Source organism: Ctenopharyngodon idella, chromosome 5 (genome assembly GCF_019924925.1).
Source record: "Ctenopharyngodon idella isolate HZGC_01 chromosome 5, HZGC01, whole genome shotgun sequence".
In the NCBI taxonomy this organism is placed as follows: domain Eukaryota; kingdom Metazoa; phylum Chordata; class Actinopteri; order Cypriniformes; family Xenocyprididae; genus Ctenopharyngodon; species Ctenopharyngodon idella.
The window spans coordinates 15,263,769-15,286,367 of NC_067224.1; the positions used below are offsets into that span (position 1 = coordinate 15,263,769).

Below are 22,599 nucleotides of genomic sequence, written 5' to 3' on the forward strand. Positions count from 1 at the left end.
GTTGGCAATAGGCGCCTAAGTGCATATAATGTAAACAACACGAACATAGTGAATTCATAAATTAATTATTCATCATTCACTATACGCTATATTCATTATAGTGATTTAAAAGTTATCCAGGGATAATGCGATGGTGTATTGTGTGTGTTTAAATACATTTGTTTAGCTGACCATTGATAGCTTGCAGATGATCACTACGCAAAAGCTGCGCGTGCTCGTGACTCTTTAGCTCCGCTCACACGGCATGCCACCAGGTGCTCGGATGTTTTCGGAAAGACTCGGTACACCGTATGTGTCTTTTATAAATATGATAAAACTAAAGACTTTTTGGAGATATGAAGAATGCACTACTACTCTATAGGTACTCAAGATTAACATGAGATTGGCAGAAACTGTGTGTGATACACCACTTTAAATCTATGTTGGTTCATATGCCTTATTTTATTTTCTCAGAAATCCTGAAGGGTTCCTACGGGTCATGGAATTTCTGGAATATCATGGAATTTTAAAAGGTCTATTCCAGACATTGAAAGTCAGGGAATTTTATGTATTTTTTTGTCCAAGTCATTGAATATCAGGGATTTTTGTTTATCGCTTTAAATTTTAGTTTCCATTTATCAAAATGTAATTTTTCTATACCGTTTTTTTTCTATACCGTTTTTTTTTTATCGTGTTGTTTCATGCATTTTGCGTATTTGTATAGTCAGGCTATTTTTCAGCGGCATTTTATTCCCTTCCCACTCGTCAACTGGCAATCATTTAAAGGAACACTCCACTTTTTTTTGAAAATAGGCTCATTTTCCAACTCCCCTAGAGTTAAACAGTTGAGTTTTACCGTTTTCGAATCCAGTCAGCCGATCTCTGGGTCTGGCGGTACCACTTTTAGCATAGCTTAGCATAGTTCATTGAATCTGATTAGACTGTTAGCATCTCGCTCAAAAATGACCAAAGAGTTTCGATATTTTACCATACCGTGGGTGCAGCAGGCCCGATGATATTACGCAGCGCCTGTGACCTCCTGGTTGCACAGGGAGCGTGCCTTGCAACCATGGAGACATTTGTGAGAGATGCTGCGCAATATCATTGTGCCTGCTGCACCCATGGTACGGCAGCTGTGATTTATGATTGATTTTGTCTTCTTGTAGCTTTGTCACATCTGGTTGGACCATAGACTGTAAAAAAATATGGACGTAGTGTCTGTGACGTCACCCGTAGATTTCTGAAGAGCATTTTTGAAGCGAAAATGAGGCCGCTGCCATCTTAGCAGCGCGTCACCGCACGTCACTCCCGGATAAATGAAAATGGGCAAAGAGGCGGGACGTGGTTGGAACTGAGGTGCCTGGTTGCTGAAACCACGCCTGCCTAGCTTGATGTGATCATGTTAGCAGGCAAAGGAGCTATCTATCTATCTTAGATACTATCTAAAATATTATTATTCTAATGATATAACTTATCTTTATTAGTTAATAAAGATAAGTTATATCATTAAAAAGTTCTAAAGGATTACTGTCAATCTACGGTGTCTTTTTTACAATATAGATGCTCCAGCATCAGTAATTGTAATTTGTGTGGGGTGTGCACATGGCAACATAAAAAATCAAATGGGACTTCATACCTTTATAATGAAATAGCGATCGTGACTCGCGAGATGAATCCAATCCGTGGCACTTGGGTAAAATGTCCATGAGTGTCCATTGAAAAACAAAAACGGTACTTTTTGTCCACAAAAGCGTTAAATCCATGAAATATTGATATATTATCCATTGTTTGCATCACATTTCTTCTGAATGATCTGCTCTCCATCATCGTTCTTCAAGAAATTATGCAACCCGAGCTGTGTTTATGTTGTAAAACTGTATGATCATCAGAGCTGGGTAGATTACTTATGAATTGTAATCAGTTACTGATTACAAATTACATAACAAAATTTGTAATCAGTAATATAATTTCTTAGATTACACATTTTTGGTAACGTAATCTGACATTTAGATTACTTTTGTCCTAACCCTTATTTGATGTCACATATATTGTAGGATAATCTTGTACTATTTTGACAGATACAAAGAAAAAATATATTCCAAAAAATATATTCTATTATAACAATAGCAACATTACAAAAAAATGAATATTAAAGAACATGAAATTCACAGCAATAACATTGCTAGGTCAAAGATTTCACCCCAAAACACCGGAAATTCATATGACAGTAACAATGAAAAACAAATCAAACAAGAGCAACAATACAAAAAAAGTACATGAAATTTACAGCAATACCATTGCCACAGTAGGTCAAAGATGTCACCCCAAAACCCTTGAGAAACGCTTCATAGACCTTGCTGCTTAAAAGTGGCGTGTAAAAGTGTTTTTTATGAATTTACGTAAATATTTTCATCATTTCTTGTTGTTGCTGATTTCTATAATATATAAGCGGCAGGTTTATTATGAAAAAAATATAAACATTAAAAAAATGAAAAATTAGGAGAATCAATGAATTGTGAACAACTTACTGCCATTGAGTAAATAATATGTAATCATGTAATCCATAAAAAAAGTAACTGTAGTCTGATTACGAGTATTTTAGAAAGTAGTTTACTCTAATTACAAGTACTTGATTTTTGGAATCTGATTACGTAATCCATGTAATCTGTTACTACCCAGCTCTGATGATCATATATATTTCTAACAAACAAATGAGCCCACGTCCAAAGTATAATTTTTCAAAATGCAGCAGTTTTAGTTATAATATCCAAGCAGTGTTGTCGGAGTTTTATATCCTCCCACCATTGTCATTGTAGTAAATCTCACGAACAAAACTTTTAGCCAATGCCACGATCCAACAACGTGTGTTTCTGTTTATTTTCCACATGCGTGCATATCTACACAGATGCACATCTGTCTCGAGTCTCGACCATTAACGCAGCAACATTATTTTATAATTGTATAAAATAATCCCGAAAAAAGCACAAACAGGGCAGAGAAGCCAAATTCAGTGGCTGGAATTAGCTGAGGTGACGGCTCACAGACGGCAGCGCAATCCACCTGTCACTCAAGTGACCACGCCCGTAATTATGCAGAACTTTAAGGCTTAATATAATTTAAACGGTTATAAAAAAATTCACCCCCCTCAGTGTTGTCATGAAGGGCAAAATTAGCAGTACAGACCAAAACCACCATTTGTACCAGCTGTAAACATGTTTTTTTTCTGCTGTAAAGTTGGCCATTTTAACATGGGGGTCAATAAGATTCTGCTCTCTTTTGGAGCCTGTCCCTAGCGGCCAGTCGATGAATTGCAGTTTAAGTTACTTCCGTATTGGCTTCAAGAGAAACTGGGGGTGGTTGCCGCTTGAGTCATATCCTAATGTCGTGTGCAGTGAAAAGGCGGCATTTTTTTTTTAGCTTACCGTGTCCTAAGGTCCGAACCAAGCGGCAACCTCCCCCAGTTTCTCTTGAAGTGACGGGAGTGACGTGCGGTGACGCGCTGTTAAGATGGCAGCGGCCTCATTTTTACTTCAAAAATGCTCTTCAGAAATCCACGGGTGACGTCACGGACATTACGTCCATATTTTTTACAGTCTATGATACGACTGTCGCATTTCGCCCACTAGTGGCAGTTGCAAAGAATTTTCAAATTGGTCGTGTGTAGCCGTTACCATCATTTATTCACCATGGTAGAATGAATAAATATGAATAAATTAATATATACACATTGGATAAACTGTCAACATTACTTCTGAAGGAAAAATATTATGGGTTTTCCAGGACTTAAATAATTAATAATTATTAAATCATTGTTTCAGACTTAAATAATCATAACAACCATTTTACAGAAATAGCCTAGTGTCAAACAGTCTAAGACGATCTGCAAAAACTAAATGTGAAGAAATAAAAAGACTGAATGGTGAACTTGATGACAAACAGAAAATCCTCTAGAGCGTTTAACCCCTGAAACCATAAAAACTATAAATTAATTTCTGTAGAAATAGTACAGAAAAATATCAAAGTGCATTTAACAAGTAAAAGCGAAAAAAAAAAAAAAAAAAAAGTAGTGTGTATGAGTGTTTAACTTCGTTTTGTACTAAAAATGTCTGTGAACAAATAAATAAAGCTTGCAAATATATGGTTTTAAAATACTGTCTGTGGCTGATTTTTGTCAGCTCAGTGCTCAGCACAACAGCGGCCTGTTTTTCCGTTCATTATAGGTCATGGAAATTCAGCTTTTTAGTCAGTAAAAGTTTATTGTTTATTGTTTATTAGGATCCCCATTAGCTTCCACAAAGTGGTTGCTAATCTTCCTGGGGTCCACAAGTCTGTACAATACAGAAAAATCATCACATCACAAAACTATACCTATACATCTTAGCAGTAGCAGCACATAAAACATACATCTACATATTTATAAGCATATCTTCACATTTTCTTCGAAACACATATGCAATTACTCTTTCGTATATTTGTGGGAACCATATTCCAAGCAACAGAGCCACGATAAAATACAGTCTATTTCATCAAATTTGTTTGTGGACATGGTAAAAAGAGTTGAGCCTTACTCACTTGACGTGTTTTATAATCATGCCTAAAACCCACAAGCTTTTTCAAAGAAAAAACATGGTGTATGATACTTGATTACCTTATAAAAATATACCAGCAGTCGTAAATGTAATTTATCCTTCACTAACAGCCATGATAATTTTCTATGCACATTAGCAACATTGGCCTGAAATGGATAATGAAGCACTAACCTGGCTGCTCTGCTCTGAACCATCTAAAGGTTTTTTTTAGGTATTTCTCAGATGCACTTGACCGTATCAATCAGTACTCGAGATGCGATAAAACTAAGGACTGCACCACATCTTTTAAAACTAAAGATGGAATAAATGCAGAACATTTCCTGGCCACTGCTATACCTTTTACTATATAATCTATTTGTTCAGACCAGGACAGCGTATTGTCAAGTTTCACACCCAAAAACTTAACATTTGTTGTTCCACTGGCATCCCATCAATAAATAAATTCAAGTCAGCAGCCTTAGTAATATTATTTTTATGACTAAAAATTATACATTTAGTTTTTTCTATATTTAAAATTAATTTATTAATTCGAACCCACTTAGTAATTATTTGCAGCTCATCACTTGAGTTTTTGTGAAGTTCAGCTGATGTATGTGCTGCAGAAAACAATGTAGAATCATCTTCACATAACTATATTAGCATTATCAACAATATATGGTAAATCATTTATGAAAATAGAAAAGAATAAGGGACCTAAACAACTACCTTGTGGAACACCACAATAAGTATTTTTAGCATCTGAAAAAGATCCATTATATAACTTCCGATAACTTCCAATCCAATCAAGGGCTGTTAGTAAAAAACCATAACGTTTTAGTTTAGCCATAAGAATATCATAGTCAGTAACATCAAAAGCTGCTGTAAAATCTATTAAAACAGCACCAACCAGTTTCTTAACATCTAGACATGCTAACCATTCATCTGTCATGTGTATAAGAGCAGTACTTGTGGTGTGTCCTGGTCTGTAGGCACGTTGGGCATTGGTAAGTAATCCATTTATACTAAAATATTGTAAAATTTGCTTGAAAGTAATCTTCTCTAGAAGCTTACTCAAAATTGGAAGTATACTAATTGGCCTACAGTTAGAACCTAAAAAGTCAGTTTTTCCCTTTTTAAGTAATGGAATAATTTTAGATTCTTTCTAAAGATTTGGATATTTACCGCTAATCAAACACCTATTAAAAATATGACAGATTGGTTGAGAAAGCTAACTAGCCACCATTTTTAGCAATTTACCATCTAACTGATCAACTCCACAAGATTTATCTTCTGGAATTGAAAGCAACATCTGTTCTACTGTAGTTTGATCAACAGGGCTAAAATTAAAACTGCATAATTTATCTGTCATCATTTTAACAATAGGACAACACACGAATTGTAAATCATTGCCACACATGCTAGATTGTAAATTGTTCACTTTATTATTAAAAAAAAAAGGTTAAAATATTTAGCTATATCTACAGGTTTAGTGATAAACTGTCCTTCATTTTCCACACACAGGGAAAAGTTGACATTTGAGTTTGACATTTGGCTTAGAGTTATTGTTATTATTGATAAAAAAAAAAAAGGTTAACCTAGATTAACTGAGGGTGTGATAAGAAAATCCAGTGCTATTTCTATTTCATATTACATTATCTATTACAGTTCCAAGGTCGGATGTTTTTTGCGTTCAAGGCTGCAGCAAGGTTCACACACCTCATACAAATTCAAATGATGGCCAGATCACGCGTTCTCCGTCAGGACACGCCCTCAACACGGTTCGCAGTGAATTGGGCGTGGTTTTCTCGCGTATCTGTATGGTTCGACGATTTGATTGGCTCGACGCTCGACTGACGCAGAGCCATGCCATCGCTGTCGCTTCATAAGCTTTAGAGGAGGATGCCGGTGTTAGCGACTGGAATCCTGTCTAAACCGACGGGATATCGATTAATGTCGTCTGTATTTATTTAATTCGGCCCCTCCAATTATGAAAACATCGCTAAATGTTAATTTGTAACAGTGGAAATATCTATAGGCTTTTATTTATTTAATCGCATATGTGGAGGATTTCACAGTGATCTGTTCTTGGTCTACTTATTCTTTAACCCTCATTGACCCTCACTGGTAAGTACCTGCATCGAGATCTACAGCCACAGCTTTTATTAGACATGCCTGCTTAATATACCATGTCATCCATGCTTGATGTTTCGAATGTCAATTTCCTTCAGTTCGTTTGGGCATGATTGCATCATCTGGTTTATCATCATTGTTGGTGATGTAGACTAAGAAAATCAGAATCTTTGTAAAAGTGCAGAAGAAAGTCCAGGAGTATTTATTCAATATCATTTTTATCGATACCTTTATTGTGAAATTTAAAGTAATTTAAATTAATTATAGAAAGGGTATATTTTAAAATCTAATAATGGTGTGTTTAGGTGAGTCATTTGGTTAATGATTACAAAAGTACGCCCTTATGACCACCACCTATCGCCACATAAAAAATGAAGTAATTTCTATTTTGATTTTTTTTTTTTTTTTACAATTAAATCTGTCATTATAATCTGGTCACTGGTCATCACAATTAAAACTGTAAATACAGAAACAGATGGCACTGTCTGTCATCTGTCACATCAGATATGTATTTTAGCACATTGAATTTATATCAAGCCATCTGATGTTACTGTACAATGTAAATGTGGTAATAAAGACTTTAAACAAAAAACAACAATAACAAAAACTCAAACATCTTTTAAAGTCACCATGAAATCAAAATAGACCATTCTTATGTTTTTTATGAAATATTGCACAAGTAGTTATTACACATGATTTATTGGTGTTGCATATCATTTTTTTTTATATTCATGTGCCCTCTTTATCTTTAATCAAAATAACTTCCCCACGCACTTGCAACTACTCTTCTTCTTTGATGACGTGTTTACTGGCGTTAGGGTGGGACATCCTGTCACTCACATGAGATCACAGCAATTGCAAAAGACAACGATCCAACAAACCAATCAATTCCTGATAGACAAAATTAAGTCCTGCCCTACATTTTCTTGTGTTGAGAAGTCGTTTCACTCGGATATATGTCACAATAGGGAATAAATGCTCTAGGAGTACTTTAAATGTTTCTTTCATAAACTTATTGTGTTGGTAATGTAATTTGTGCATGATTTCATATTCATGAAATTTAAATGTTATGAGTGAAAGAATAACATTCCTAATTCCTAATTCTGTCACTGTAATCCTGTTTAACAAGTGTCTTTTGTTCTTTGCTTTTGTCATCTGCAGTAAGAGACTAACACATTTCCATCATGCTGACGAGACTTTTCCGAATCCACGGCCTCTTTGTGGCCTCCCATCCTTGGGAAGTCATTGTGGCTACTGTGACTCTCACCATCTGCATGATGTCCATGAACATGTTCACTGGAAATGACCAGATTTGTGGGTGGAACTTTGATTGCCCCAAATTGGAGGAGGTATAGTGTGTTACTTTGGAAATACATTACATCATGGTGGTAGTTAAAGTAAAGTTTAATGATATTATTGACTCTTTGAATTATATTATTATTGATGTTTTTTCCCTTTCTATCTTGTCTCCAGCAAATCCTAAGCAGCGATATCATTATCCTGACAATCACAAGATGCATAGCAATTGTCTATATTTACTTTCAATTCCAAAATCTTCGACAGTTAGGATCCAAATACATATTGGGTGAGTTGTAGCTTTTAAACCTGTTTAATAAAATGATTTTGTGAGGTAACATGAATTACAAATGTTAATTTATATTTTCAATTTCAGGCATTGCAGGACTTTTTACAATATTCTCCAGTTTTGTGTTCAGCACGGTTGTGATTCACTTCCTGGACAAGGAGCTGACAGGCCTCAAGTATGTACATTTGTGCATCACTCTTACAAAAAAAAAAAATAGAAGTATTGCTTTGTTTTTTTGGACAATTCTTTGCACATAAATTATGTTAAATGTTTATACTTTGTATTAATATTCCCAGTGAAGCCTTGCCATTCTTTCTGCTGTTGATTGACCTCTCCAAAGCATGTGCTCTGGCCAAGTTTGCTTTGAGTTCAAACTCACAGGTACTTCACCTTTTCACTTTTCAGTCCAGATACATTTGTTACAATAAACTGAGGGTTAAGTAAATATGACTAATCATGTTAGTCTTGGGTTTTTGTAAATGTTTTTTTTGGCTGTCCTGCAGGATGAGGTGAGAGAGAATATTGCCAAAGGAATGGCTGTTTTAGGACCCACTTTTACTCTTGATGCCCTTGTGGAGTGCCTAGTGATCGGTGTGGGGACAATGTCAGGTAAACTTTACCCTTCCATATGAGACAGAAAATTAGCACAGGTGGAATGTACTAATATTAAACTGATTTGTTTAACCCAACAGCAATAAACTTGATTTTAACTTAAACTTAACTTTCTTTTGTCCTTTCATTGTTTTCCTGCAGGTGTGCGACAGCTTGAGATCATGTGCTGCTTTGGAGGTATGTCTGTCCTGGCTAACTACTTTGTCTTCATGACCTTCTTCCCGGCCTGTGTTTCTCTTGTGTTGGAGGTATGTATGAATATTTGCGCAATACGCATAAAGGAAGACTAGAACATATTCTAACATGCATGCCCATTTCACGCAGTTGTCCAGAGAAAGCAGAGAGGGTCGACCCATCTGGCAGCTGAGCCACTTTGCTAGAGTTCTGGAAGAGGAAGAGGACAACAAGCCTAACCCTGTCACGCAAAGAGTCAAAATGATCATGGTAAACACTACACCAAAAACACTACAGTTGTCACACTTTGTTGAACAAATTGCACAATGCAGGAGAATTATGAGAATAAGTCTTTAATCACAATATTCAAAGAATGCAGAACACAGGAAAGCTATAAACAACAATCTAGTAAAACTAGGCGAAGCCACGGAACAAAGAACAAAGGAAACTAAGGGTATAAATACACAGAGATAACAAGGTAACTAAAATGAACAATAGGTGAACATAACCCAATCAGAAACCAATAGAAACTATCTAGCAAACAGAGCTCAGAAAAGCAGCACAGGGAACAGGATGAAAACGAAACCAAAACGTTATAGCTGTCTTTTGATACTGGGATTTATGATATTGATGGTTTGGTCTCTAATGGTCTGGATCATGTTTAATATTTGCAGTCTCTTGGCCTGGTCATGGTTCACGCTCATAGCCGGTGGATTGCCGATCCCGCATCAAGTAATGGAACTCTTGATCTTCCTCAAGTTGGAGTGAGCCTGAATGACAATGTGCCCAAGAGGATTGAGCCAGACATGCCCCTGTGGCACTTTTACCTGTCCAGGTGGGTACACTTCAGAGGTATTACTCAGTTTAATTAATACTAATGCTGGTTTTGGCTATTAATATTTGGATATGGTCTACTATCTATCTACTACTAATTTCAGTTGTTTGAATGTTGTGCTTTTTTGTAAGTTCTTATGTAGTTTTTATGTTTCAGTTGTTCAAAATACATAGTTCTATGTATTAATCTTACAGCTACATCTCTGCAGCTATAGATATACATGCAAACTTCATATTTTAGAATATCGCATACTGCGTTATATAATAATTAGGGATTATTCGTTATATTGATTAATATAATGGCGGGGAAGTTATTTTGATTAAAGATAATGAGGGCACATGAATATAAAAAAAAATGATATGCAACACCGATAAATCATGTGTAATAACTACTTGTGCAATATTTCATAAAAAACATAAGAATGGTCTACTTTGATTTCCGTAGTAAAAATAGTAGATTTTATATATGTTCTACTATCTACTGCTAATTTCAATTGTTTGAATGTTTTTTTTATTTTATTTTTTAAGTTCTTTAGTTTTTTTCAGTAGCCAAAATTTCGATGCATCCCTAGTGTCAATATCAATAGATACTGGATAGATATAATATGATACTGATATATCATGCATCCTTAATAATAACAATAATAAGATGATGATGTGATAATTATTTTATTCTGTGCATTTAGGATGATCAGCATGGACATTGAGCAGGTGATCACACTGGGTCTCGCCCTGTTCCTGGCTGTGAAGTACATTTTCTTCGAGCAGGTGGAGATGGAATCTACCCTGTCCCTGAAAGTCCCCACTCCAAGCTCCATGCTCTCTCAGAAATGGTCTCCTGATCAGTGCTGTAGGAAAGAGGTTCCTTGTTCTAGCAAGCCTGAGAAAACCCCAACTCCCCTTCCTGTTGTTACCAAAGAGGAAAGAGGTATTCCCTCCTTACCATTTCATTTTTGTGTTCATTTTATGCAAAACCATCACTCTATAATGGAATCTAACAGCAATTTCTCTCATTCAGATTTAGTGATTCGGCCCTTGCCTGCCCCGAAAGAGCCTGAGCATAAAAGTACTTTTGTTCTTGGAGAGGATGAAACACGGGAAATCGCTGATGTGTCAAAGCCTGTGATCGATGTACCTGCTGAACCTAGACCTGTGGAAGACTGTCTGTCCATTCTGAAAAACCCAGATGTAAGAGTGTCATCCATAGCGATACTGTTTCTCTTGTTGTTTTTTCTTTCCTACATAAAGATTAACTCTGGGTTCACTGTGGGACTGAAACCTGTAGTTATTTTTTACCTCAGGGTTGACCCATGTAATCTCTACTGAGATCCTCCTCTTACTCTTTACACTCTTACTCTCAGCCAATTAGTTTATGACGTTAGACAAGATCAGAAACATGTAGTGAAACCATTTACCTCCAAGAGTTGACTTCTGTCACCTAAATCCACGGATAATCACAGTGTATGTGTGTGAGTATTTAAGTGTGACCTCTTCTGACTCTTCAGATGGGCGCTCGGTACCTCAGTGATGAAGAGGTGATCGTTTTGGTGAACTCAAAGCACATCCCAGCATACAAACTGGAGGCCATGATGGAGACCCCTGAGAGAGGGGTGATGATCCGCAGAAAAATGCTCACCCCCAAATTCCCAGTGCCCACAGCTCTCTCCTGCCTGCCTTATAAAGACTACGACTACTCTAAGGTAAGACATGAGGTCATTACATCATACATAATTTAATTAGTGGTGCTTTATTAATTTGAACAAACTGGGGGTGTACTGATATTAAAACATTTCCAAATTTCAGTTTTTTTCCAATATGTTTTTGAAAGAATTTTCAACATCTTCTTTTCTTTTTTTTTTTTTTAAATAAAACAGTAAAAATAGTAATACTATAAAAATATTGCATTTTTAAAAGAACTATTTTCTGTTTTTAAATATTTTAAAAATGTAATTTATTCCCGTGATGGCAAACTCCAGTCTTCAGCGTCATATGATCCTGCAGAAATCATTCTAATATTTGAATATTTGGTGTTCAAGAAACATTTCTTATTATTATCAATGTTGAAAACACTTATGCTGCTTTTTTTGAAAACCATGATACATTATTTTTAAGATTCTTTAATGAATAGGAAGTTTAAAAGAACAGCATTTATTGAATTTAATTTAACTTTGCTGTCACTTTTGATCAATTTAATGCATTCTTTCTGACATTCTTTCAATTTTATTAACTTTAAAAAAAAATACTGACCTAAAAACAATGTATGTATACCATGTATACCAAAACGAGCAATACCTATAAATAAAAAAAATGTCTAACCAATTTGATACCATACTTTGGGGGCGGACTCTTTTGAATTAGGCTAGGAAGCAACTATTTAGTAACGCCCTTTAGCAACACTTACTTAGAACACCTTAGCAACTGAATAGCTTAACTGAATAGCAACCCTGGCAACCACCAAGAACATTTAGGGTTTATTTAGGTTTTTGAGCCTTTGAAGGAAACCATAAATTTTCATGTTTTTTATTCCAGGTGATGGGAACATGTTGTGAGAACGTCATTGGTTACATGCCAGTCCCTGTGGGGGTTGCTGGTCCTCTGTTATTGGATGGAAAGCAGTTTCAGGTCCCCATGGCAACAACCGAGGGCTGCCTAGTTGCCAGCACAAATAGAGGCTGCAGAGCTATAGCTGTAAGCAAAATTGAGTTTGTTTTTCCTGTTTTTTTAGTTCTCAAAGAGAAGCAGAAGGCAAACACATTTAACGCCAGTCTAAACTGATGTAAAGTTGCGTAATGTCTAGTGTCAAGCACATGAATCTAATGTTCTGTCATGAATGGCTTTCCCACAGTTGGGAGGTGGTGCCAATAGTCGTGTTCTTGCAGATGCAATGACCAGAGGGCCTGTGGTGCGTCTGCCTTCTGCCTGTCAAGCGGCTGAAGTCAAGGCCTGGCTGGAGACCACTGAGGGCTTCAAGAGCATCAAGGAGGCCTTTGACCAGACCAGCAGGTACGGGACTGTTTCACTGAACAGATTTATTTTGGTAGTGCAGTTAATTATGATTTTATAACATATATTTGTGTTGTTTCTGTAGGTTTGCACGATTAGAAAGGCTTCTGATTGGCCTGGCAAGTCGCAACCTGTACATTCGATTCCAGTCCAAAACTGGAGATGCAATGGGCATGAACATGATCTCAAAAGTACGCTGAATTGCATTTTATGAATTGCAAATAGTAAATTGATCATAACTGACCTGACATGATTAATTTCTTTTGCTTGGCTGAGTTTTTCTTTCTTTACTCTTTGGTCACCAGGGCACAGAACAGGCTCTCGCCAGGCTGAAGGAAGAATTTCCAGAGCTTCAAGTTTTGGCTGTTAGTGGAAACTTCTGTACTGACAAAAAACCTGCCGCCATCAACTGGATTGAAGGCAGGGGCAAGTCAGTGGTGTGTGAGGCCACCATTCCAGCCAAAGTTGTCAAAGAGGTACACAACCACATCATATTCTACAAAAAGTCCCACAAAAGCTACATATTGTTTTTGGAATAAACGTCCAAAATATTCGTCTCACACAAGTGTTTTTGCCCAGGTTTTAAAGACGTCGACTGCGGCTCTGGTAGACGTGAACATCAGCAAGAACTTGGTTGGATCTGCTATGGCTGGAAGCATCGGAGGTTATAACGCTCACGCCGCCAACATTGTAGCTGCTATCTATATTGCTTGCGGACAGGTAATAAAAGTTAATGCTGTATTGTTTGAAGTATGATTTTGATACGGATAATGATGTGTGATTATATAGTTACAATACATGCAGATGTTTACAAATGAATGTCCTTGACTTTGTCCTTGACAGGACCCAGCGCAGACGGTGGGCAGCTCTAATTGTATCACTCTAATGGAAGCCTCAGGCACCACTGGGGAGGATCTTTATATCAGCTGTACTATGCCCTCCATTGAGCTGGGCACTGTGGGCGGAGGCACTAACCTTCCTCCACAGCAGGCCTGTTTACAGGTACTTACACCTATTTGATACAGGATCAATACGATCAATACTTACGAAAGACAGACGTATATTTTAGTTTCATTGTGGATGTCCAGTTGATAAAGCCACTTTCATAGCATCTCATTCAGTTTTATTCTCTCTCTGTCTTCCTGTCAGATGTTAGGTGTTCTGGGTGCCAGTCAGGAGTGTCCGGGCGAAAATGCCCGACAGCTTGCCAAGGTGGTGTGTGCAACCGTGCTTGCAGGAGAGCTGTCACTCATGTCTGCACTTGCTGCTGGACACCTGGTGAAAAGTCACATGACACACAACAGGTAAGAATTCTTTATAAAATATTAATAGAACATTAATATTTACTATATAACGCCTCACAGCAAGAAGGTCCCCGGTTTGAGTCCTTTCTGTGTGGAGTTTGCATGTTCTCCCTGTGTTGGTTTAAACTAGTTTCCCCCACAATCCAAAAACATGCAGTATAGGTGAATTGGAGATCCTAAATTGTCCGTAGCTGTGTATGTATGTGTGTGTGTTACTCCCAAGCCATGTAATAAAGAGGAAAAAATTATCCCTGGAAAAATTATTGCCAAGAAAATTCATGGATAGTCTTTCGCGTATGGCAAGAGATGAAATGGACAATGAATGAATATATATAATAATTACTTAAAAATTTCCAATAATCTGAAAGTAAGCTTACAAATTAAATTATAATAAAATATCTTGTAATATATATTATAATCATTTAATCGTGTATATATATATATACACTCACGTCAAAAAAAATGTAATTTTACAAAATAAAATATATTATAATATACACTACCTGGCCCAAAAAAAAAAGTTTGGATTTTAATAGGCAAATACTTAAGAATCTATGAATGGATCATTATTACAGTGATTATTATGTTTCTAGCATGTTATGTTTGGCAACAATAAATGTTGTGATGTTATTTTTTAAGAGGTGCATCGATTTTTAGTCAAGATCTTGTATTGACAATGCAAGAGGTGATATGTATATATATACTCATGTCAAATAATCTAAAAAAAATTTTTTACAAAATAATATATATATATATATATATATATATATATATAATTTATATACACAGTATCTCACAGAAGTGAGTACACCCCTCACATTTTTGTAAATATTTTATTATATCTTTTCATGTGACAACACTGAAGAAATGACACTTTGCTACAATGTAAAGTAGTGAGTGTACAGCTTGTATAACAGTGTAAATTTGCTGTCCCCTCAAAATAACTCAACACACAGCCATTAATGTCTAAACCGCTGGCCACAAAAGTGAGTACACCCCTAAGTGAAAATGTCCAAATTGGGCCCAAAGTGTCAATATTTTGTGTGGCCACCATTATTTTCCAGCACTGCCTTAACCCTCTTGGGCACGGAGTTCACCAGAGCTTCACAGGTTGCCACTGGAGTCCTCTTCCACTCCTCCATGACGACATCATGGAGCTGGTGGATGTTAGAGACCTTGTGCTCCTCCACCTTCCGTTTGAGGATGCCCCAAAGATGCTCAATAGGGTTTAGGTCTGGAGACATGCTTGGCCAGTCCATCACCTTTACCCTCAGCTTCTTTAGCAAGGCAGTGGTCGTCTTGGAGGTGTGTTTGGGGTCGTTATCATGTTGGAAGCCAATATGTTGGATCATGCTCTGCTTCAGTATGTCACAGTACATGTTGGCATTCATGGTTCCCTCAATGAACTGTAGCTCCCCAGTGCCGGCAGCACTCATGCAGCCCCAGACCATGACACTCCCACCACCATGCTTGACTGTAGGCAAGACACACTTGTCTTTGTACTCCTCACCTGGTTGCCGCCACACACGCTTGACACCATCTGAACCAAATACGTTTATTTTGTTCTCATCAGACCACAGGACATGATTCCAGTAATCCATGTCCTTAGTCTGCTTGTCTTCAGCAAACTGTTTGCGGGCTTTCTTGTGCATCATCTTTAGTAGAGGCTTCCTTCTGGGACGACAGCAGTGTGTGGCGTATGGTGTGAGCACTGACAGGCTGACCCCCCACCCCTTAAACCTCTGCAGCAATGCTGGCAGCACTCATACGTCTATTTCACAAACACAACCTCTGGATATGACGCTGAGCACCTGCACTCAACTTGTTTGGTCGACCATGGCGAGGCCTGTTCTGAGTGGAACCTGTCCTGTTAAACCGCTGTATGGTCTTGGCCACCGTGCTGCAGCTCAGTTTCAGGGTCTTGGCAATCTTCTTATAGCCTACACCATCTTTATGTAGAGCAACAATTCTTTTTTTCAGATCCTCAGAGAGTTCTTTGCCATGAGGTGCCATGTTGAACTTCCAGTGACCAGTATGAGAGAGTGAGAGCGATAACACCAAATTTAACACACCTGCTCCCCATTCACACCTGAGACCTTGTAACACTAATGAGTCACATGACACCGGGGAGAGAAAATGGCTAATTGGGCCCAATTTGGACATTTTCACTTAGGGGTGTACTCACTTTTGTGGCCCTCGGTTTAGACATTAATGGCTGTGTGTTGAGTTATTTTGAGGGGACAGCAAATTGACACTGTTATACAAGCTGTACACTCACTACTTTACATTGTAGCAAAGTATCATTTCTTCAGTGTTGTCATATGAAAAGATATAATAAAATATTTACAAAAATGTGAGGGGTGTACTCACTTCTGTGAGATACTGTGTATATATATATATATATATATATATATATATATATACACACACATTCATACACAAACACACACACACACACACACACACACACAGTAATATAGCATTATATATTATCATTACAACAATCGTAATCTTAATATCCTAAAAAATAAAATAATAAATATAGTACAATATAATATAATAATAATAGACTGACAATGTTTTGTAACATAAAATATCATCTGCAAACACCTGTATTAATTGCTTTTTTGTATTTTGACTTTAGATCAAAAGTGAATTTGCAAGAAGCTCCAGGAACATGTACTACGCAGGCATCTTGAGACGTCACCTGTTGAAGAGGCCATAAAGAAAGAGGATCTCATCTTCAAGGCAAAAATGATTAGTAATTTAGATAATTTTCAAGGACAGCAAAAGGAATACAGATTTACGACTGTTAATGGTTCCCCTGATCTGTTAAAGAGGAGTTGTCTTTATATCAGTTTTGAAAAACGGTTGAAATTAAAGACTGGAATCAAGACCAGCTGTGTTCACAAGCCTAGAGCCTGTATTTCTAAATCATATCTGAGCATGATTGCTGTTTCCAGGCCTGCTTTGTTAAGCTTAACTCGCTATGAACCACAAATCTAATCTTAGATCCACAGCAGCCGGTACATACAGATACAGAAGGCCATATAACATAATTTGTATCCTAAAATCAATACAGTTCAGGTCACTCACAAGATCGACTGGGTGTGTTAAAGAGGAGTGCATTTTGTACTTTTTTTTATTTGATGGTGATGGCAACCTGGGAGCATATCTTTGCCAACTTTTTGCCAAACTGGACAGCAACGTTAGAAAGGGAAAGAGAAAGTTTACTTCTTTGCACTTAGGGAAATGGCACAGGACAGTACTGACGCAGAGAGGAGTATAAAGTACTATGATTCACTAGTTGGTACACATGTAGAATACAGAACGACTATGAAATTGCCAAACGCAGCCGTCAGCAGTGATCGCATTGTTTCTCGTGTCAGAATGTACATTAGTTTTTTCTATGACACAGGAATGTATTGAATGACTCATGTAACTGAAATGGGTAGTGCTACGGCATGACAGGACAAATATTTCAAAAGGTGCTATGATCCACGTTTCAGTTCTTTGTTCATTTACCGATTTCTTTTTTTGAACACCAACTATAATGGGTTCATGTAACAATACACAACACATTGCGTGCTTCTGAAGGTTTGAAATGGCTTTTATTCAGTTGGTTCTGGTTTTTATGTCATGGAAAAGAATGGCTGATGTTTAGACATGTACGTTTCAAGTTGAAGACACAAGAAAGAAAGCTTGCTATTTTTTCCCCCAAAGGCACAATTCAAATTATTAAATAAAAAATAAACTGCAGAGTTTTGTATATTTTTTTATAATAAAGGAAAATATATAATACATGGTCTTGTGCTTGAATTGATCATATTCTCTTTCTCACATGGGCAACTTTAACCAATTAAATACACTAAACAAACACTAAAAGGTTTAAATCTAAAATCCTACCAATATACTCTTTCTCTACCAAAGCAATGCATTTCATATTAAAAAGAATGTAGGTTGCCATTGTGTACACTACTATTTATTCTTGTGGTGTTAAAATTTAGCTCAACTTTAAAGAAATAAAGATTACATACTGCCCCAGAACCAAAAAAAGGCACCAAATGAATCATTAAATCAAATGTAAATTTTCTTCTCTAAACATAAGCTAAAAAAGTCCAATACTAAAATAAGCATAGCTGTAATATTTTGAGGCTATGTGTGTGTTTGAGACTTGAGGGTGGTGAGATGTTTCGAGTTCTCTTAAGGCAATGTCATTATAGGCTCCTGCCTCACCAGAGTGTGAGCTGGCCAATCAGCTTGCCCTGCATCACATCTCACCAGGACACTGACTGCTGATTGGCTTAACCTCAGCGAGGCCCCAGACAGACATGCAGGGATGAAATGGGCTTTACGCACACACATACAAGTTAATCTCAGAGCGCTAACTGTGTTACTCCTCCCCTAATGCTTATCTTGAATAGTAACCCTATCTCCTGCTCATGATGCCATATCAGCCCATGGGTTTGTCAGTCATCAGCACTCAGCGTGATTGGAAACGCTCCAACTCTGTTGTACACAGCGCAGTTAACAGGTTGAGTATGTTTATTGCACCGTACTGTGAAATATTCTTCCTTTATGGACCTCAACAACACGTAAAATCATCCTTAAGTGAGATTAAAAAAAACTATAGGCAATAACATTTTACAGTGTCCTTATTATAGTCAAACCAAAATTTATTCAGACACCTTGAACATTTCATTCATTAATACAGTTTATTCACTATAGTTTAAAAAAATGGTAATAAAATATGACAAGATCTCAGAGTTAAACTGTGTCAGAAAAAATTAATCTTAATTAGGTCAGATAACACTTAAGCAAAACATGGTCAGGTCAAAGTGTCTGAATAATTTTTGGTTCCAAATTTTTATCAATTTTACCGGTAGTCCACTGTATGAAGAATTTTTGGGTAGAATGTGTCACAGTTTACTTTATTTTGCTATCCTCACTTACATAAATGAACTATAGTGTCCTGCACCTACTAGTAAAAACATATAAAAAAAAGTCTGAATAATTTTTGGTTTTACTGTATGTAGTTATTATAGTAGTAGTTATATTATGCATAATTACACGCAACTAAGTCTAAACCGAACCCTAATACTAACGCTATAGCAAGTACATGTAGTTAATTATTACTTCAATCATACGCTGTAACAAATACAATGTAAAATAAAGTGTAAAATGAAAAAAGTGAAAGTTTTGCTTTTGTTTCATAAAATTTGGTTTCATTTATAAGTTGGTGATATTACATATACAGTATATAGAAAGAAGTCATTTACAAAACCTTTTTCAAAAAGCAATCAACATTTGTAATCAATCTCAAAATGAAATCAGAAGGTATTTTTTCTTAGTTTCTTGTTCTTGCTGTCATGAACAATGTGTTTCACACTATCCAACTAAATAAAAGTGCTTTAAGCAGCAGCAAATCAGAGGGTGTTGATTTGATCATTTGCATGCATCAAATCAGCCGTCATGAACTGGAGTATTAGTATGGAAAAATAAGATAAAAAAAAAAAAAAAATATATATATATATATATATATATATATATATATATATATATTAGTGTTTAGTGCAAACAATGTTACTGACATCAGAAAAAACAAAACCAACAATTCTAACCGTGAGATGCATAAATTAATAAATGGATTTGCCTTATGTATGCATTTCATTTCTCATCCAAGAAATTATGACTTTGAAGCCATTATTAAAGCGATAGCTCACCCAAAAATTTAAATTCTGTCATCATTTAATTTCTTCCCAACTTTCTTTGTACTGCTGAACACAAAAGATATTTTGAAGAATGCTGGTAAGGAAAAACTGATTTGGTTAATTTTTGGGTAAACTACTCCTTTAAGTCTAGTCATCGCTGAAAATGTGCCTAGTTCATTAATTCTTCCATACAATGAATTAGACCAATAAGTGACATAAAACTTTGAATTACCATTACAGTTCCCACTTTTTCACAAGAATAGTTGGCACAGCTGAAGTAATTTCACATAAATTGTGTAGATGGAAGACCAACATGTAATAATGAACCAACTGATTAAGGAAAAACTGGAATGACATTGATGAAACTGCTGTAATAGTGTCCAAACACAGGCATTTGTACAACAAAGTGCCACCTACCTGCAGAAATTATTATTATTATTGAAACTTCTGGAAATTAAAACAAAAAACTAAACTAAAAAAAAAAAAAAAAAAAAAAAAAAAAAAAAAAAAAGATCATATACAAATCACTAATAACTTTTTACAGGCCTACCAAAATAGCCTCTACTTTTCAAGATTACTGTTTTATACAAGTAGTTCCCATTAAATGTACACTTTACCAACAGCCACATTTATGAATTATAATAATCAAAATGTGTAATGCCTTCACATGTAAATAATGTTAAACATTCAGACGCTAACTGTACAATAGATCTTAAGACTGAAGTCTGACGTCCTCTTGATCATGAGGATAGAAAGGGTCTTCCTAAGACAAATGGCTATTGGACAAGGCCAGTAAGAATCATATAAATCAAGGCATCAAGTTTACAGATATATATTATATATATATATATATATATATATATATATATATATATATATATATATATATATATATTTATATATATATATATATATATATATATATATATATATATATATATATTTTTCATCAAGACCATAGTCAGACCTCAAACTATGATCAAATATTTACAAAAATGTAAAACACTTTAACAACCTGAGCCGCAGCTCAATTACGAAAAAAACAGAAAAAAAAAAAAAGAGTAAGGCCTTTTGAAGATGACCAGAATGTGTTGGTTGTTCTAGTGTTTGACTTTTCAAAGGTGCTTTTTTTTTTTTTTTTTTTTTTTTACATACATTGAACCATTTTTGGTGTTGGTGTACCGCTGTTGTTCAGTCTGTATGGATACAGTTTGAAAAAGGTTTCTGAAGAGTGTCAAGAGCACTTGGGCAGAGCAGCGCTGTGATGGTAGAGCATTGTGAATAAGGCGTTTCTTCAGGTGAGTCAGAAAGCAAACTGGGAATGTATATTAAACAACCTGTAGAAAAAGAAAACAAGATTTTTAATAAATGTACAATGTGTTGTGATTTACAAGTGGAAAACAGAGACTTGTTTTTAGGGTGTGAGTTACCTGGTGTTGTTCAGTAGAGGATATCCTCACCGCTGGTCTTCTCTTGAACATACGAGGTGAAGCGTTTAAGGAATTTGGGGTATTCTCTCTTGGCTACGGCTCGCAAGACTGATGCAGGGGCCCAACCACCAGGATTTACTTTAGGATTACATGAACACAGAATTAACGTGACATATTTTATATCATGTATATAATAAAAGAAATATTGCAATCCAAACGCTGATGTACTCAGTGAGCAAAATATATATTTATGATATTTAGGGGCGGTTGACATTTTTAAACAGTCAGATGCCAGATGTCTTTTTAAACAAAGTTTTTTTTTTTAGCAAAATGTACACTACCATTCAAAAGTTTGATGAACACAATCGGAGATATTTTAATTAATATCCTGACGCATCCGAGCTTTATAATGGCAGTGAACAGGGGTCATGAATATGAGCTGCTTCCATCCACATCCATATATCTTAAACGCGTACTCCACACGGCTCCGGGGGGTTAATAAAGGTCTTCTGAAGCGAAGTGATGCGTTTGTGTAAAAAAAAATCCATATTTAACAAGTTGTAAAATATCTAGCTTCTGCCAGACCGCCTTCAGTATTCAACTTATGAAGAAAGTGTAAACTGGCGTCACGTCAATTACACTTTTTCCGTAAGTTGAACAGGGAAGGCGTGGGACGTGGTGTAAGCTTTTTTCTTTGTACGTTGAATACAGAAGGCGGTCTGCCGGAAGCTAGATATTTTACTTCATAACTTGTTAAATATGGATATGTTTTTTTACACAAATGCATCGATTTGCTTCAGAAGGCCTTTATAAGGTATATGTCGAATGTCACATGACCAAACCGGAAAACTGGGCTCACTGCATCCGTTTGTTAGAGAAAGTGTTAACAGCAGTATGAACTGACGGCATATCTGTGGACTTTTAAGGTAATCAGTGAAACTACCTAGTTCACATTGTTATAGGTGTTTTATTCTATTAAATATCTAAACGTTAGTGTGAAGAAGAAAAATTAAAAAAGCTTTTAAATATCAATCTGCATATGCGGGGGATATCAGTTATGCTCATCTTTGCTCACTCCCTTTAAGTTACCTTGAATAAAACAGCTAATTTTTCATGAAGCACATACAAAAGACCTAAACCAGAAGCGATCTAATCTGTTTTACAGAAAAAGGAAGTTAGATTGCGCATAACCTGTATTAACCCCCCGGAGCCGTGTGTTTTATGCCGTGCGTTTATGAGCTCATACTCGTGACCCCTGTTCACTGCCAT

At 36.2% G+C, this 22,599-nt stretch overlaps 2 protein-coding genes across 3 annotated transcripts in view; one reads left to right on the forward strand and one right to left on the reverse strand.

Moving 5' to 3' along the window:
• Window positions 1-6,422: 6,422 nt before the first annotated feature.
• On the forward strand, window positions 6,423-17,990 carry hmgcra (3-hydroxy-3-methylglutaryl-CoA reductase a). 2 transcript variants are annotated; one of them, XM_051892839.1, is made up of 20 exons: window positions 6,423-6,671; window positions 7,839-8,026; window positions 8,151-8,262; window positions 8,350-8,437; window positions 8,559-8,643; window positions 8,766-8,871; window positions 9,016-9,122; window positions 9,199-9,318; window positions 9,723-9,883; window positions 10,569-10,810; window positions 10,901-11,070; window positions 11,388-11,582; window positions 12,412-12,570; window positions 12,728-12,885; window positions 12,971-13,076; window positions 13,191-13,361; window positions 13,465-13,605; window positions 13,729-13,887; window positions 14,035-14,189; window positions 16,834-17,990. In XM_051892839.1, the coding sequence occupies exons 2-20, from the start codon at window positions 7,862-7,864 to the stop codon at window positions 16,886-16,888; spliced, it is 2,655 nt and encodes an 884-aa protein (XP_051748799.1). In that variant the 5' UTR covers window positions 6,423-6,671; window positions 7,839-7,861; the 3' UTR covers window positions 16,889-17,990. The 2 variants fall into 2 exon arrangements, with proteins under 2 accessions (XP_051748799.1, XP_051748798.1); XM_051892838.1 differs by having other exon boundaries at window positions 10,569-11,070.
• A 1,396-nt stretch (window positions 17,991-19,386) lies between these two features.
• cert1a (ceramide transporter 1a) overlaps window positions 19,387-22,599 on the reverse strand; it is a 32,890-nt gene continuing 29,677 nt past the window's right edge. Inside the window, 2 exon segments of the mRNA XM_051892840.1 lie at window positions 19,387-21,237; window positions 21,331-21,468. Coding sequence (XP_051748800.1) covers window positions 21,341-21,468 — 128 coding nt within the window. The 3' untranslated portion in view covers window positions 19,387-21,237; window positions 21,331-21,340.